We start from the raw sequence: 16,838 nt of genomic DNA, 5'->3' as shown, positions 1-16,838 counted from the left end.
TCTCTCTCTCTCTCTCTCTCTCTCTCTCTCTCTCTCTCTCTCTCCATCTCCTTTGCCCCCCCCCTCTTTCTTTCTCTTTCTCTTTTTCTCTCGTCCCCTTCTCTCTGTCTCTGTCTCTCTCTCTCTCTCTCTCTCTCTCTCCGTCTCCTTCGCCCCCCCTCTCTCTTTCTCTTTCTCTCTCGTCCCCTTCTCTCTCTCTCTCTCTCTCTCTCTCTCTCTCTCTCTCTCTCTCTCTCTCTTTGTGTGTCTCTCTGGACAGTTGCCCAGTTCCATACACAGGGAAAAATGAAACACTCTAACCACTGGGCGTGCGGCCAAATAAAAGGCTGCGAAAAACTATTTGAAGGGCAGCGTGTTTGTGTCTGTGTGTGTGTGTGTCTATGTGCATATCTGTGTGTGTCTACGGGCATATCTGTTTGTGTGTGTGTATGTGCATATCTGTGTGTGTGTGTCTGTGTGTCTGTGTGTGAGTGTGTCTGTGTGTGTTTGATCTTATGCATAGTGTGCTGTTGTTTGTGTGTGCTGGGATGTGAGATTTGGGTGTGCCTGTTTATGGTGCGCTTTCCCAGTGTAATGGTGTAACCAGGGCACATGTGTGTGCATTGTGTGTGTGTGGGGGGGGGGGGGGGGAGTCTGGGTTCCACTTTAATCCAACACTGGAAAATGAGAAGCTGTAGGGTCACTTCATTTTTACACCAAGTTTCATCATTTATCTTGGCTTTCTCAGTGTGAAGCTTGCTATGTTTTATGTATGCATTTTATGCACTGTATGTGTACACCTCACACTTCAACCACACACACACACACACACACACACACACACACACACACACACACACACACACACATGGTTATGCGCTTCTCTTTGTCACATTTCCTCCATGCCTGCTCCGCTCCTCTCTGACCTTATCTGATGGTTACATCATCAGGGAAGAGGAATGCGGCTGTCCGCTTGGATCCATATCTGTCTTCATTTGGCTGCGAGGGAGAAACTGAGAAACTGCAGTCCTCGCACGCAGAAGGACATTTTAGAGAAGGGCGTTGACCTATTCGCGAGGTCTGACCCTGGAGACCACGATGACAGAAATATGAGGGCCTCTCCTGGGTGGCCCCTCTGTTACTTGGGACAAAAATTTGATTATTGCCCGCTGGGTTGAGCCATAATACGGCAACAGTCTATATTAGGACTGTGTCGTGCTGCACTTTTTAATTAACGTCTCTCGAGGCGACTGGGAGAGAGCGCGGATTCAAGGGACGGCTGTGGTGAAACTTGGAGCTGGAGCAGCACAGCTCCCATGCTCTCATGTGCTGCACCAGGGTCAGAGTCCATGTTAGCCACCGGCCTTCCCGACCACTGCCCCCTGCTGTAGACCTGCAGCATCGCAGTTTCTACCTACACAATATGACTGCTGGGATCCAGCTGTGTGTGCGTATGCAAAACAGCAAGCAAACAGCCTAATGCAATTTGGATTAAGTAATTAGTCGCACTGACACTGATGCAGTGACACATATATATCCTATAGAGTTTCAGACTAGAACTTGATAAGCACTATATCTGCACAAGACACATACATTTCACCTAAAAGGCCAATTCTTCGAAATATATGTCACAGAATAGGGCTGGGCGATATTGACAAAAGATATCACAATACCTTTGACCAATTACTCAATATCGATAGTTTGATGATATTTTGTGGACGACTGTTCGTACTTTCATAAGATATTTACACAAAATAAATATTTGAGAAACAATCATTAATAAGGTGGATATCATGATCAAGCAGGTTGAGGTATTGATTAGGACAGCGGGAACAGTCTGTGAAGTTCACTTTGCTGTAATGCAGTCAGGATAACATTTAACTATATAAAAATATCACAATATTATGACAACCAAAATCCCAGACAATATATATTCTCATATCAGGGTATCCATATGATATCAATATATCTCTCAAGAATGTGTCGGTGAAATTACGTTGAAAGTAGGTATGGTTGTGACGAAATGGAAGTTCTTGTCAAAACACTTCAATTAGCTGACCGCAGAAATCACGTTTGTTTTTGCACAAGTGCTTCATAATTTCGAAAATATCAGCCAGTGAGTGTATTTCCCCGGAGCTGCTGTAGGATGTGGCTGGGATGTGGAGGGCGAGGAGCGCGGAGATGACACAGTGAGCTGAACTGCTGCCAATAACGTGCAGGGGGTGTCGGCCTTCCTATCTTCCATTACCCTCTTTCTCCCAGCCTTTTCCGGAGAAGGTGTCCTTCAATCCGTCCTTTACTGCCCCCTGTGCAGTCGCTGTGTGCTTGGAGACAGTGGAGGTGGTGAAGATGGTGCATTTTATGAACACACATACAAGTGCCTTGGCCACACGTGTGTTTGCTTCTAAGTGGACCATTCTGTGGCCATTCTGGGTCACAATTCTCCATAAATTGAACGATAGGGTGATGCTTTCTCTCTTTGTCTCTCTCTCTCTCTCTCTCTCTCTCTCGCGCTCTCTCTCTCTCTCTCGCTCTCTTTCTAATGTTACACATTTGTATTTCTCCCTTCATTCCCCAATTGAGGCCCTCTGTCTCTGCTTTAGACCCAAGCAGCAGCAGGTATTCTAGGACCGGTTCAATAAGAAAGTGTGTGTGTGTATCAAGTGTCGTGTCATCCTATCCTGCTGTAGACTCCCCACGACTCATCTTCATTCCCTGTTGTCACCAAAGACACACACACACACACACACACACACACACACACACACACACTCATACACATACATACACACACACACACACACACACACACACACACACACACACACACACACACACACACACACACACACACACACACACACACAAACAGATACTCGCACAAATACTTCAATCTTGGGACTTATAATTATTAACATCAGTGCTGTGTGTGATCTTTCGATAGTGTATGCTTTTAATTTCTTTATTTTATCTGTCTATATAGTACTGATGTGCTGTTGTGCGTAGGGCTATGCGCTCGTGTCTGTTTGTGTGCATGTTTTTGTTTGTCTGTGGGTGTGCGTGCGTCCGTGCATGCAGCCTGAGCTTGGCCTATGAACAGCTTGAGGCTGAGTGAGAATCAGTCTGATGAGTAATGGTTTTCAAGTTAGGAGGTAGAGCAGTGAAGGACTCTAAGGAGGAAGGCCAGAGAAGTAAATGGTTAATGGAAAACATTAGGATTGAATAAGGAATAAAGTAGTGATGAAGAACAGAGTAGAGAAAGAAAGTAAATTAAATATTGAGTTATGAAAAGAGCAATTGCATATTTCATTGCTTTGTGTGTGTGTGTGTGTGTGTGTGATGTGTGTGTTTCATTCTATGTCGAACTTCGTATGTGGGTGATTGGGCCTGATTCATACAATGCAATGTGCGCGTGTGTGTGTGTGCGTGTGCGTGTGCGTGCGTGTGTGTGTACATGCTGAGAAGCAGGCCTGTGGTTAAGTTGCATCTCCCTGCAGTGCCATTGAACAATGTCTCATTGCATCACACACTGGGTCTGTTAATAACAAGTGAAACCACAGAGTCCATGCGCTGCTGTATTTCTCATGCAGCAGCGGCACACTGATTATGTTGCAGTGACACACTGAGCAGGTGTACATCAGGACATTGCTGTCTAGACCACACCACGTCAGGCTTTCCTGTTATCATTATTATAAAGAGGAAGTACAAATCTGTTGCACCTGAGGCTAGGTTTACCTTTCAGGCTGTGGTCCACACACAGCCTGAAAGGGTAAGGATGTGGATGCATTATGCCATAGTAAGTTATTTTTAAATCTCTATGTGTGGTGAGAAATGAGGTTGATAAAAAAAGAAAGAAACTATTGGAAAGATTTTATGTAAATTAATTCCACAAAGATTTGTAGATTTATTCTACAAATGCCAGTGTGGGTAGGCACATGCCTGAGCCAGGCTACAATGTTAAATACAATGTGTGTAGTGTATAGTCAAGCAACACCCCCCTCTCTCTCTCAGCGTGCAACATCCTTGCCACAGGAATTTAATTGCTCTGTAAACAAGGCTGTTGTTTTTTGAGCACTTGTGCATGAGCAAATGTGTGTTTGCTCATGCACATAAGCTGTGTTAAATTCTAAGTCCAGTAGCAAAATAAATGTTGTATTTTGGAAAGAAATAAGCTGCTATAAAACTGACCTGTACACTGGATTCTGCAACGCATGTGCCTCCAAAGGACACAGAGAATAACATCATAAAGAGAGGAAACACTGTGCCCAGTTTTACAATTGTGACTGCCCCTGCTAGTGTATAACACTGTCGTTTGATGCCAGCGCGGAATAATAAACTTCCATGTCTTTTTTCTCTTCTGTCACCCACAGACGTATGAGCGCCAGTTTAGAATGCCAGAGCAGCGAGAAGGAGGCCTGCTGCAGCTATTGGGAGACCACACTCCACCCAAACACCAGCACCGCAGCACCCTCACGCATGCACAAGCTCTATCATTTACGCAGCAAACGCAGCACGCGCTCACACTACATTCCCAACACACTCAGGCCCACCAACACGCACCCATGCCAGAATGGAATGGTCCCTCTACAGCACCTTCTGACTCTGCAGTCAATCCCATGGATACTGAGGCAGCCAGGGACTTAACGGCAACCAGTAGGGGCTCTTTGATTGAACGAAGCTCACATTTCTCACAGACAGTGGCGCAAAGTCCCTCGCCTCAAAGATCATTGACTCCAGATCTGCAATTGCCAGTGGTTACAGATGCCAGCATTCTCAACCTGACGTCTCTCAGCAGGTTGGTTAACTTCCTTCTATTGGCAACCTAATCAGCATCAAAATATGCTCATCAAATTGGAAAATCAACAAAGATAGTAGATATTCAGTCACAGTCTATGATATATGGTTTATGGAATACATCATGTACAGTTGTATTGTACAGTATTTTTTCTCTAAAATGCTGTCACTCATCGCTGTTTTGTGTCTATGTTTTTATCCTTTTAGGGGTAGGGGTTTGCAAGAGGTCAGTGAGCAGCTCTTTGGGAACATCAAGAGGAAGTATGGTAGAAAGGACTCCCAGAAGACCGTGGGTAATCCCTACCAAAATGAGACACCTTGGGGAAGACAACCGGACAGGGCATCAGAGAGTACAAGTATCCCAGAGGACAGACAAAAATACGGGCAAGAGACTCCTGAGCATGAAGGGAGGGAGGAAAGGAAAAAGGAGGAAAGAGAGAGGGGAACTGTCAGGAGGAGAGGAGATGAGGAGGAAAGAGGGATGCCCATGCTGACAGATGAGACAAAAGGAAGAAAGAGGCGGCGGAGGAAGTCTTTTGATGAGTCATTTTCTGTTGAGGACGAATCGGAACGCCCACAGGACTGTGATATTGCAGAGAAGACTCAGCAGGGGCCACCAGAAGCCAAAGTAGGGCACAAGATAGACACACGGAAAAATGAGTCTCGGCTGGCCAGCCAGGCTGAAGTACACAGAGAAAGGCCAGAGAGAGGAGAGATGGGAGAGAAAGGTGATAAAAGGTTAGACCAAGCAGAAAGAGGGGAGACAGTTCAGAGTGGTACTGACGCAGACTGCTCCTTGAGTACAAATAAAGTGAAAAAGAACCCAGTTGGACGTCCTAAAATCAATACAGACCCCCACAAACATAGAGAGGCTCATATCAGCCCTATTCCCAGCCCTAATCTTGCAATGAATGCTAGACCTCCTAGTCTACACCCCATTCCTAGCCCCAGGCCAAATATCAGTCCTATCCCCAGCCCTAGACCAAGGACAAGCATCAGTCCAAGCCTTAGTCCTAGGCCAAGAACAAGCATCAGTCCCAGCCCTAGCCCTAACCCCAGACCTAGAACTAACCTTAGTCCCAGTCCTAGCCCTAGGCACAGGCCTACCTTGAGTCCAAGCCTGAGCCCCAACACCAGCTCAAGAGCCAGCCCCAGCTCCAGGCCAACTAAAACAAAGGACAGGTGGTCCTACCTGAAGGCTAGAAGCCCCCATAGCCTGACACCACCTCTGAGGGACCAACGTGCCCCCCCATTGACCATGTCAGACCCCCCTTCAGCCTTCCCCATCACCCCCTCAAGCCCACTGTACACCAACACTGACAGCTTGACTGTCCACACACCAATTAAGAGGAAACGAGGGCGCCCAAAGAAACAGCCCCTCCTCACGGTGGAGACCATCCACGAAGGAACCTCTACATCTCCCCCCAGCCCACTGGCTCAAGAGACCTTGGCAGGCATGAACCGCAGGAGGAAGACACATACACTAACCACACTGGCCCAGATGGCTTCTTCTACCGCTAGCGCCACTACTAACAGCCTGAAACTAAAGCGTGGGCGAGGCCATGTTAGGCCAGTCAATAAGCTAAAGCTGGGGAAGGTGCAGAGCATCCTGAATGAGATCCTTTCAGGTTCTAGTCAAAATGGCAGTTTGGCTTTGAAGTCACCCTCAGCTCCTGTCACTTCTGCTATGAGTGCAATGGCATCAACCATTGAGGCCCGGCTGGGCACGCAGATAAACGTCAGCAAGAGGGGAACAATCTACATTGGCAAGAAGAGGGGAAGGAAACCCCGATCTGAAACACAAGGCTCCAACCCTCCCAGAGTCACCAGGGACAAACCCCCCGTGCCTGCATCCATATCCAGCCTCTACGAGAGCCTCCTAGTGCCTTCCACCTCCTCCCCCCCCAGCTCCAACACCCAGTCTCTACGAGCCAGCCACTCTGATGCGACCATGCCCAGTCTGCAGCCCATTTCAGCCATGCCTTCAAAGTCAATAGGAAGGAGCTTACTCTCTGGAGGGTGGAAACTCTCTCCTCCTCGCCTCCTTGCTAATTCACCATCCCATTTGTCAGAGGGTGCATCGGTGAAGGAGGTGACCCTGTCTCCTATCAGTGAGTCTCACAGCGAAGAGACTATTCCAAGTGATAGTGGGATTGGGACAGACAACAATAGCACCTCTGATCAAACTGAAAAAGGCCCAGCTTCCAGACGCAGGTACAGTGTGCTGCTTTATTTTTTTAAAGTTCATTCATTAATTGTTTCATAATTCAGATGCAGTTTTCTAATATGCTTTCCCCTATGTGCCGTCTTTTGCAGGTACTCATTTGACTTGTGTGGATTTGAGGCTGCAGAGGCAGCAGTTCTGGAGGCTTCCAGCAGAAGCAGCAGAGTGCGTTGTGAACGGCAGGTGGCCACTGTGAACAACTTCCTATCACAGCAGGAAAAGAAGCAGAAACATCATCGGCGTAAGAGGAAGTGCCTGCAGAGCAGGGACCATCTGCACTTTCTCTCCGAACTTGAAGAGGTCAGATGAATAAGCACTGTACTTTCCGATGACTATGTAAATAAAGATCACTAAAATAATGTTAACAGATTGTTAGTGGGAAAGTTGATGGTCCATGATACATGGTGTATTAATCTTATATCCCTCCTTCCTTAAACCCCTTCCTAGGTTGTGGTGAAGCTTCAACAGCTGCGCATATCTCACCGCCGATACAACTGCTATCCCCAGCACCCATATCCCTCAATTTTCCGTCTAAACTTCCATCATTATTATCCTGTTACCTATGACTCCTACCCCTGCGACTCTGGCCCATACCTCCGCAGGAGTGCCGATCTGAAAGCTAAGAGGAGACGAGGCCGCCCAGCCAAAACCAGTGAGCCAATCACATCAAAGCTGCCTTTCGTTCAGGGGTATGGTTACCCACTGGCGGGGGGGAACTACTATGCAGCACCCTATGCCATGCCTTACGCAACCCCTCTGAGTCTGGGCTACTTCCCCCCTGCGCCCCCTCTGTACCTATCCCACCATTCACTAGGACCTGCATCCCCATCCCCCTTCATGAGGCCAGCTGTTCCCCCTCCCAAGGTTTTCCACTCTGCCGGACACTCCAAGCTCCAGGCAGCGGCCAAGCTCAGAGGGTCAGGTGGCCCACTCCAGGCCTCTTCTGTTCGAGGAGAGGGCCTGGGGTCCTTGGGTGGTGGCACTGCAGGTGCTCTTGGAGGGGTTCGCATCCACAAGAGAAAGCACAAGCACAAACATAAGCACAAAGACGAACCCCTTCTTTCACCACGGGACAGACAGGATTTGGGCGGGCTCTTCAGTGGAGCTAAGACCAACGCACGTCTCAGTATGCTGAGTGACAGGAGGGAGTTAACTAGTCAGAGCTCGGCCAAGCGACAGGAGAAGCAGAGGGGCAGCAGTAGAGGCTCGAGCTTGGGTACCAGCCTCGGGATGTTTGAGTCGGACCACCTGCCCTCTCGTTCTCTAGTTGACGGCCAGTTCCGCTCCCATCAATCTGGACAGCCAATAAACAGCTTCATGAGCAGCTACAGTAGCCAATCACAGAGGCCAGAGCTAGCCTCTGACCTCTTCCTGACTGCACGAGAGGAGGATTGCAGTGGGAGAAGCAGGAAGAGGGGACTCTCGTTGTTTGGGGAACAAGGAATGATGTCATTACAAAATGCCCGACAGGAGCCGGGACAGAAGATCCAGTGCTCCAGTCCCTCCCTAACCGGTAAGAACTGTCGCCGCTGGGGTTGCTACTGATTTTACAATTTTCCAACAACAACATCAACAGATCTAACACATACAGCTTTTCAGCCTCTCTAAGGCAATTTTTCTTAACTTTTAGGTTACTCACAATTCTATAATGTTCCAAAAATAGGTGTAATAGAACTTACTCAAAAGACAGTAGCCCACATTTAAAGACCCCTTTCCATCCTCCATTCAGTGCATTCACTGTAGGATTTTAAAGAGCTTAAGAGCAATTCTAGGTGTATCCTTTGGGTATATACCAGGAATTAGCGCTACCAAACCTGTTTTGTATATCACATATTTACAGTTAATTAGTGGATATTTCAATTGTGAGATATTTTACTGTAGGTAAATTATTTATGTTTTATATATGATATAAAAAATGGAAACCACCCAATAGATTTTGGTTTGCAGTAGACAAAGAGGCAGGTTGGTCCAATGTAGTCTGTACATATTTTGGTACATTCTGTATTCTGCCGTCTTGGAGCACATCTGGCAGGGGAGAGAAAACGTAATGCATGGATGGAGACGACTATAATTCTCCAATCTCTCCCTCTCTCCCTCCCTCCCTTTTTTCTGCCAATGCCTCTTCGAGAGATATATTATTCACACAGTGTGATTTATTTTCTACAGACATGCCGTAAAAGGCCGTTGCCTGTGTTAAAAGAGCTGGCTGGCGGCCAGGGGTTTAATGACTGGGGCCTAGTCCAGCGGTGGGTAGGAGAAGCCAGGGGCTCAGTTAGGATACACCCCCACCCAAGAGGATCCTGGACGGATGACTCATATACACATAGGCACCACCCTCCCTCTCCCCCCTCTCTTGCTGCTCTCTCCTCCTGCTTACCCTTCCACAGATGCTATCTTCCATTGTGCCTCCCCTGCATGCTGCTTCGGCACTTCCTTCACTTTTTCTTTGCTCTTTGGCCTCTTCCTCCTCGATTCCTAACATTGTTTTTGCGTGTCTCCCTCTCTTTCTCTTCTCCTACCTTCTTTCCTCACGTTTCCTTATTCCCATTCTCTCTCAGTCTGCCCCCCCACACACTTTTCCCCCCTGTCACCCCCCCCCCCCCCCCGCCCCCTTTTCCTATTCACTCTGCCCCCTCCTCTAGCATGACTTACTGCTTCGCTTCACAGCCCCAGCCCAATTAAAACACAAGCACACGTGCACACACATGCATGACACAGACTCAATCTCTCTCAGGCGCGCACGCAAACACACACACACACACACGCACACAGTGTCACAGCAGACCAATATCTGAAATTCATATTATTCTCTGAGCATGCAATTTAGTGTCATTTTAAGTGTGTTTTCCACAATAATTCCTCACTAGAATTGCTGCTTATTAAAACAGTTTTATTTCTGAGTGGCTTTGTGTGTGCAGGTGTTCATAAGATTGTGTGTGTGTATGTGTGTGTGTGTTGCACACAAATAAGCATGCATTCGGGTGTGTGTGCATATATCTAATCAGCAGGACTTACTGCAGCTGACAGCAATCTCTCATGTGTTCATTTACATAAAAGCAGGTCATCCTCCCTTCTGAATCAACAGGATTCATTTTCTTTGTGTTGGACAGATGCACACGCACACACGCATTGACTTCCTCTCGCTTAATGATATACATCACAGATCATTCTATTCTACTTACCACGCAGCTCCGCCCCGTGCTGGGACAGTGGATCAGGGTGTGTGTGTATCAGCATGTGGAAGTGACTTCCTCCAGAGAGAAGCAGGTCCTCAGCGCTAAACAGTGCCATGTAACGCTGAAGGTCACTGGTTTTATGTTCCGTGTGTGCGGCTCATAAATTCCGCCGTGTGCGTGCGTGTGTGTGTCTGTGCGTGTGTGTCTGTCTGCGTGCGTGTGTGTGGGTGTCTGTCTGTGTGCGTGCATGTGAGTGTGTGTCTGTCTGTGTGTCTGTTTGTCTGTGTGCACCCATGTGAGTATGTGTGTGTGGGCTCATAAAACTACTGCTACTCAGTGCTCTCGACATTAGAATGATTTCACTGTGTTTACTGGATTCTTAGACACGATGAGACTATAGAGTAGGATGTCGCTCTAATAGGAACACGTAAAGGCTTCCCGGTTTTTATTTAATGTTCTCAAACCATTTTTCATTAGCAAACTACCTTAGGCTAGAAGGCCAGCAAAGAAAGGCTGTAGATGTGAAGTGATTTGGCATCCAGCGCTTAGTACTGGGCTGCCTTGGTCGGAGTCCAATCATGTTTCTGCAACGGCATAATAATGCAACCTGCTACATTATATTAATCGGGTTTGGATGGGCGTGAGGAGGGAGCAGAAAGAGAAAAGCGAGAGGATGGGAACGCAAAATAAAGTGTGGGAGAATATCTCAGCAAAACGCGCATAAACATTTTGTATGCAGACAGCTTGGGGACTGTGGTGGCTGATTGTGCTTTTCCTCCATTTTGGCTGCAGCTTCTGGCTGAGCGTCGGGAACGATGCCCAGGCTGAGAGGAGGAGGGGGAGCCCAAAAAAAGAGACAGAGACGTGAAACAAAAAGACAGACAAAAACGGACAGGGAACGCTTTCTGAAACAGGGGAGGAAATTAAAATCGTGCAACGTTTCCAGAGGTTGATTGAAAATTTGAGAGCAGCCTTTTAGCCGACAATAAAGAGGCGATAGATCCGGAGAGGGAAAGATACGGCCAAAGGGGACAGGAGAACATGTTAAGGGATTATTGCCCAGTTCACGAGTGTAAAGGAAACAACGTGGCTGTAGCCCGTTTTCGGCTTTGCCTCCCTCTGCTTCTGCATTCACTGACTGGTGCATGTGGGCACATGTGTTTGGATCTGTTTTTGTGTTCCTGGCAGCATGTGCGTATCGCAAAGAATCACTTTGCTCGCATAGAGGCACATTATATAGTTGAAGGAGACATTTCTGGTGGTTTCCTGCTAGCAGAAAGGGATTTCCTCCTCTCGGCTCTCATCTCTGCTTTCTAGTAGACAATTACATGATGGGATCTCCTCTCCTGGCTCAGCTGGGCTTTGAAAAGCTACCATGAATGTGTAAAAATTAGCAGGAAGCTGTTGAAATGAAAAAGATGCTCTCTGCTCGAGCTAAATTTAACAAAAAAAATTGTGTTTTTCACCTCGGAAGTAAATGGTGCCCTATACAATGTTTTTGCTGCAAACTCCAAGTTAGTTCCTTTTGAGGAGCTGACTTTTGCAATATCTCAGGTTATTTTCTCTGCAGATCTTTTCACAGTTTTTTTTCTTAACTTTGATGTTCCCTCTCTACTGTCCTCCCTCTCAGGTGTCCCAGGTAAGCGGAGGTACAAGCGGCGGGAGGTGGAGCAGATCCAGAAGGAGGTGAGGAGGATGTGCTCTCTCTCCAACGTCCTCTCATCTCAGAGGAACTTTGAACACGTGCAGAAAATCCTTCGCGTCAAGCGACTGCAGCGACAAGCCAAAACAGGAAATAACGTCATCAAGAGACGACCTGGACGGCCCCGAAAGCAACCCCTGGAGGAATCCGACGTCGTGGACCGGAGGGACAAAGGTGGGGCTGAGTGTCAGGGTGTGGATATGGGGTCCAGTAGGAGAGGCGATGGCAGGATTCTGGGGATGCCCATTCTGGAGAGGTGTGTGGACCTGCCGGGAAGGCGGAGCCAGAGGCCCGGCTCGGGCCCTGAGACACTCGGGTTCTCCGGTCCCGATCCCATCTCGGCAGCGATTGAGACAGTGGTGCACAAGGCCCGTTCTGTGCCTCCGCTGTCCAGAGGGGGGAAGCGCCGAGGCCGGGGCCGCCGGAGGGACGAGCTCTGGGCCCCATCCGCTCAATAGAACTGCAGCAGGAGCAGCTCAATAGCCAATTGCAGGGCAGAACGGAGGAGTCACGACTGTTTCCAGACCTACAAGACACAACGCCCCTAACACTGTGACTCCTCAGTGCACTTTGACTCGTTTCTTCTCTGTGATTGGCTGTGCGGACGACGGCGGATCAGCGGAGCGGCGGGTGGACGGAGCGCTCGCGGTGTCATCCTTCTCTCCGCTTTCTGCTGAACCTCGTGGGCCTTTCAAGGATCCATTGGAACTTCATATAATATGGCACTATATGGTACTTTTTGATTGAACCTGATGCGATAATGTGTGTGGTACTTATGGTAGTGTAAGATACGAAGTGATACTCTCTATGTATCTGATACAATGATATGTATGGTACTTTATGTTACTGTATCTGAATGTGGCTTTGGCCATATCTTTACCAGCAGGGGGAGGGGGAATGGTTTATATAATACTGTGCAGCTCTGCTTACTGTATTTTTGCCTTTCTGAGGATACTTGTCAAAGATATATGGGGTAGTACAATTTGTGACTTAGCCACCCTACCCTGTTCACACGTCCACCCATCTACCCCAAAGCACTCTGAACATGAACATGTCCTCTGACTTCACCCTTCCCATCTTTATACTCTCACCGGCTTCTCACCAACTACCAATCATTTTTTTGTCATTGACTATTGCTTTGGCCCCCTTGCCCTATCTCCTACCTCCATAACCCCGCCCCCCTCCCCTGCACAGGCCCGGTCCTGGGCAGTGACTACAAGGCAATATGGTGGATGGGAGTGTTCAAGACTGTACATAGAAACAAAGTCCACTGTTACCTGCCTTGTACTGTGGGACACCGGCTCATAGATACTGGCTTGTATCAAATAGTATTGTTGTACCATAGACAATGGAAGATTTGTATTGTTTTATAACCAAAAAACAGACATGTGTGAGTCAAGGCAAGTTTGTTTTTCCAGAAAGAAGGAACCGCGTGTGTTCATTAATTCGTACATGTGTTCATCCACCCCACAATGTGCATTTTCCAGGGAGGGGCCGTGCGTACGTGAATCGTCAGGTGTGTTGTTGGTAAACCTTAAAACCGATGTAATGCACTATGAGAACATACACTTACATCAATCAAAAACAGCACTTACATGCTTGTTTCAGCCTTATATTTTGGCATTTTCTGGCTTGGATATCCATCCCAGGGAGCATGCATTAATTTAATCAATTTGTATATGCAGGCTGCGCAGCCAAAAGCGTCACACGTTAGCCCAAATCTATATTGAGATTGAACAGTTAAGATTAAAAAAAAATAAAATTAAAAAAAAAAAAGAGTTTCACACAGTCAGTCTTTCGGAAAGTCGTCCCTCATCGTTTTCACTTAAGAGGATCTACACTTCATGTCTTGGAAATATTTTTCTAAAGCAAACACACGTTTAAATATGTAGATCAAACACCAAAGTTTCGAGTCACGTTTAAGGATGTATGATTTTACAGTGTTCAGCAGAGTTTGGCAAACTCCACGACATTGCGCCGAAAGCATTCCTCCACGCATTCTAGAATGTAACCACCTTGGATTTCTTTTGGGTCAGTATGTGAGGCTGTTGTCTAACTCCGCGTAGTGTCCAAGGCTGTAGAAAGTTGATTTATATTTGCATCGCTACACACATTTTGAGTATTATGAGCTAGTGCTAGAATATGAGCAACGGGTCAGCGTGTCTTCGAGAATTAGTGTTTAGTCACTTTCTGAGGACTCTGTTGTGGAGGCCTTCTCAGTTGCAGCAGTACGACTTGTGCCTTATGTTTCTTTATCTCCCCATTGCATTTCACCAGAGTAATAAGAAATGGCGGAAATCGCACCTGTATGATTGTCCATGAGACGTGTAGCGTCTTGGTCACCAAATCCCCGGCGCTGTCTGTGTTCCTGTTCCTGACTGTAAGCGGAGTCTGTCCGGTCTGGTCGCGTCGCGCTCCTTTTCTGTCACGTGTCACCACAACAGAACCGGGGAGGCAGAGCCCAGAGCGAGCTGACGACATGTTAACACTCATATAAAAAACACTCATCATGTACAGGCTCACAATATCGACAGGTTTTCAGGCAGGACTCACAAGTAAAACGGCAAAAGGGGGACAGACAAACAATATTAGAGCTGTTGCTATTGACAACTCTGTCCCGAGATACTGATTATTATTCCTTATTGTTCTATATAGATCACCAGCTCTGCCCAGTATATTATAGCAGTTTTCAGAGGAGGTTGTCATGGAAACCTTGCTGTCTTACATTGTTTGCTATGCATCAGGCCAATGCCTGGCAATGACCTAAAAAAATGAATTTCTGTTCTGGGTCCACCTTTCAGCAAAGACAAATAAGTGGTCTTATTTACTGAATAAAAATGAATTAATGTAACAAGAATTGTGAATAATACCAGTAATAATTTGTAATAAGTTGTGCAGAAATTGACTATCATTTCATGAGATCTATAGTTACTGCGGCTCTATGCAGTACAGCCTTAATTAGTATTGAAGTGTTTGTTGTAAATAGTGTTAGTTTATCCATTCGGCCTCCATGGATACCAGTCCCCCCTCCCCTGCCCAGGACCCCAGTGAACCATCACACTCTACCTAGACCAGAGGAAACCAGCCCAAAACCGCAGAGGAACGAACAAAGTCGGCAGCCATATTTAGCTGTGCCCAGATTTTCCCCATCACCCTTTTCATTTCGTCGGTTGAAATTCTTAAGAATTCGAGGGGAAATTTGCCTTACGCCACCGCAAGTAAGGCGCACACACACAAAGCCCAGGTCAGCCCAGGAACCGCCGGTGGTGAACGGTTGTAATTTTCTCAGCGAGCGGCTGCACCGCGGTAGCGGAGGAGCAAGAGAGAAAGAGATGTACTCAAATGAAATGGCCAAAAATACACTTGTCCTTTTGTTGCCGCAGGTGTTAGCCGGGCCCCGCCAGGGCGGCTCCCCCTCTGTTCCGCAGTCTAGCGTGGTGTTGATGAGGTCTAAACGTGCGGGCCGTGTGAGATTATGGACTTGGCAGCTCACTCCTTCACCCTGTGGTCGGCTCATGGTCTCCGCCGTGCCGTCTGTCTGTCCTGTCCGTCTTTTCCTACCAGCCGATGCTCCGGTGCCTTCTAACACTGACTAGTATTGTCCTAATCCAGTGCTTTCGCTCGCCACAGAGACTGTGGCAGGGACGCGCGTGGCTGCAGATGAGGTTTGTGGCCGTCGTTTGTCGCGTAGGATTTCTCAACAAAACCCGGTCCATCGGCTCGACTGCTCCGAGTCGCCCTGTCGCCGAGCGTTTAGGTTCCTCGACCTCTGAGGGGGGGGGGAAATGCTCCGCGCATTGGATCAGTGTTCGGAGGTAAATTGACTCCAGTCTATATTTAGCTCTAATTGACCGGTTCGCTATGAGTGTGAGGACAAAAATATAAGGGCGCCTAGATTTAGAAGATTGATTTTACCCTAGGTAGTGTGCTATGGTTAGCGTTCTCCACAGGGAGTGAGGTTTCATGTGAGACAGAGCCTCATCGATGTACATGTCGTCATCTTCACCAATCTACGTTACATTTTTAAGCTATAATGTTCAAAGCTGAAAAATGCAGATGAAGCATTAAGAAAAACCAATAAATGTACTTTGCAAGAGCACAAAGTGAGCTCTTCTAACAGTGTGGGCATATTTTAGTTTGTATACATAGTGTATTTGAACCTTTTTCTAGAGTGGGTTTTCATTTTATTTGCATGCTCAACTTGATTGTATGCATAAATTTTAGACAAGCCGAAAGTTAAATTTCAATTGAATCTGGAGTGAGACTTGTACATTGTTTGATATGTTTCTTTTTGTAATGAATTTTTAATTCATGAAGCATTTTTGTACATTGTATGAATATTAAAAATGCAAATATTTGACATATAGAGTAAATACTTAGATGCGCATGCATATGCATATATCCTTCACAGTGTGTATGTGTAAATGTACACATATATTTTGTATTTGCATTTGCTGGCATACAGATATATGTCTTAAGCACATATACATGCAACATATATGTATATCCATGTCTGCTGGCATGCTTCTGATCATGTGTATCTTCCATGATCTCGTAGGGTTTTTTTTGTTTGTTTGTTTTTTGTTTTTATTTCTCTTTCCTCAGAAAGAAAAGCTCGTTCTTTTGCTACCATTTTGTTGGCTGGCAGCGTTGAGCACTTATTAAGAAGAATTATAGTTGACCTTGTTCATGTTATCCATTGTGTGAAATAATAAATGACCTTATTGAAAAGCTGGTGGTTGTTCCTTTATTTCCTCCTCCCTGATTAGTATGCAACGCGGACGCCGCTCAGACTGCGGAGAGAAAAGGGTTTCAGGTTTGTTTTCGGCGTGTCGGCCCGGGCTCGGCGTGTGCAAGGGTGCACACGTGTGCACGAAAGTCCGTTTGGGCGGGTGTGTTTGAATGCGTCCTGTGTGTGTGTGTGTGTGTGTGTGTGTGTGAGACGGGTGTCAGAGTGAGTCTT

At 46.9% G+C, this 16,838-nt stretch overlaps 1 protein-coding gene across 1 annotated transcript in view; it reads left to right on the top strand.

Moving 5' to 3' along the window:
- The window catches only part of setbp1 (SET binding protein 1), a 38,028-nt gene extending 21,436 nt beyond the window's left edge, over positions 1-16,592 (top strand). The window contains exons 3-7 of the mRNA XM_080003685.1: positions 4,350-4,774; positions 4,981-6,987; positions 7,090-7,297; positions 7,445-8,510; positions 11,804-16,592. Of these exons, the coding sequence (XP_079859811.1) occupies positions 4,350-4,774; positions 4,981-6,987; positions 7,090-7,297; positions 7,445-8,510; positions 11,804-12,333 (4,236 nt within the window). The 3' untranslated portion in view covers positions 12,334-16,592. The remainder of the gene's footprint in view (positions 1-4,349; positions 4,775-4,980; positions 6,988-7,089; positions 7,298-7,444; positions 8,511-11,803) is intronic.
- Positions 16,593-16,838: the final 246 nt, after the last annotated feature.

The sequence above is a fragment of the Zeus faber genome (genome assembly GCF_960531495.2).
Source record: "Zeus faber genome assembly, chromosome: 7".
NCBI classification, from domain to species: Eukaryota; Metazoa; Chordata; class Actinopteri; order Zeiformes; family Zeidae; genus Zeus; species Zeus faber.
Note: the sequence above shows the minus strand (reverse complement) of the source record. Positions and strands in the feature narration are given on the sequence as shown.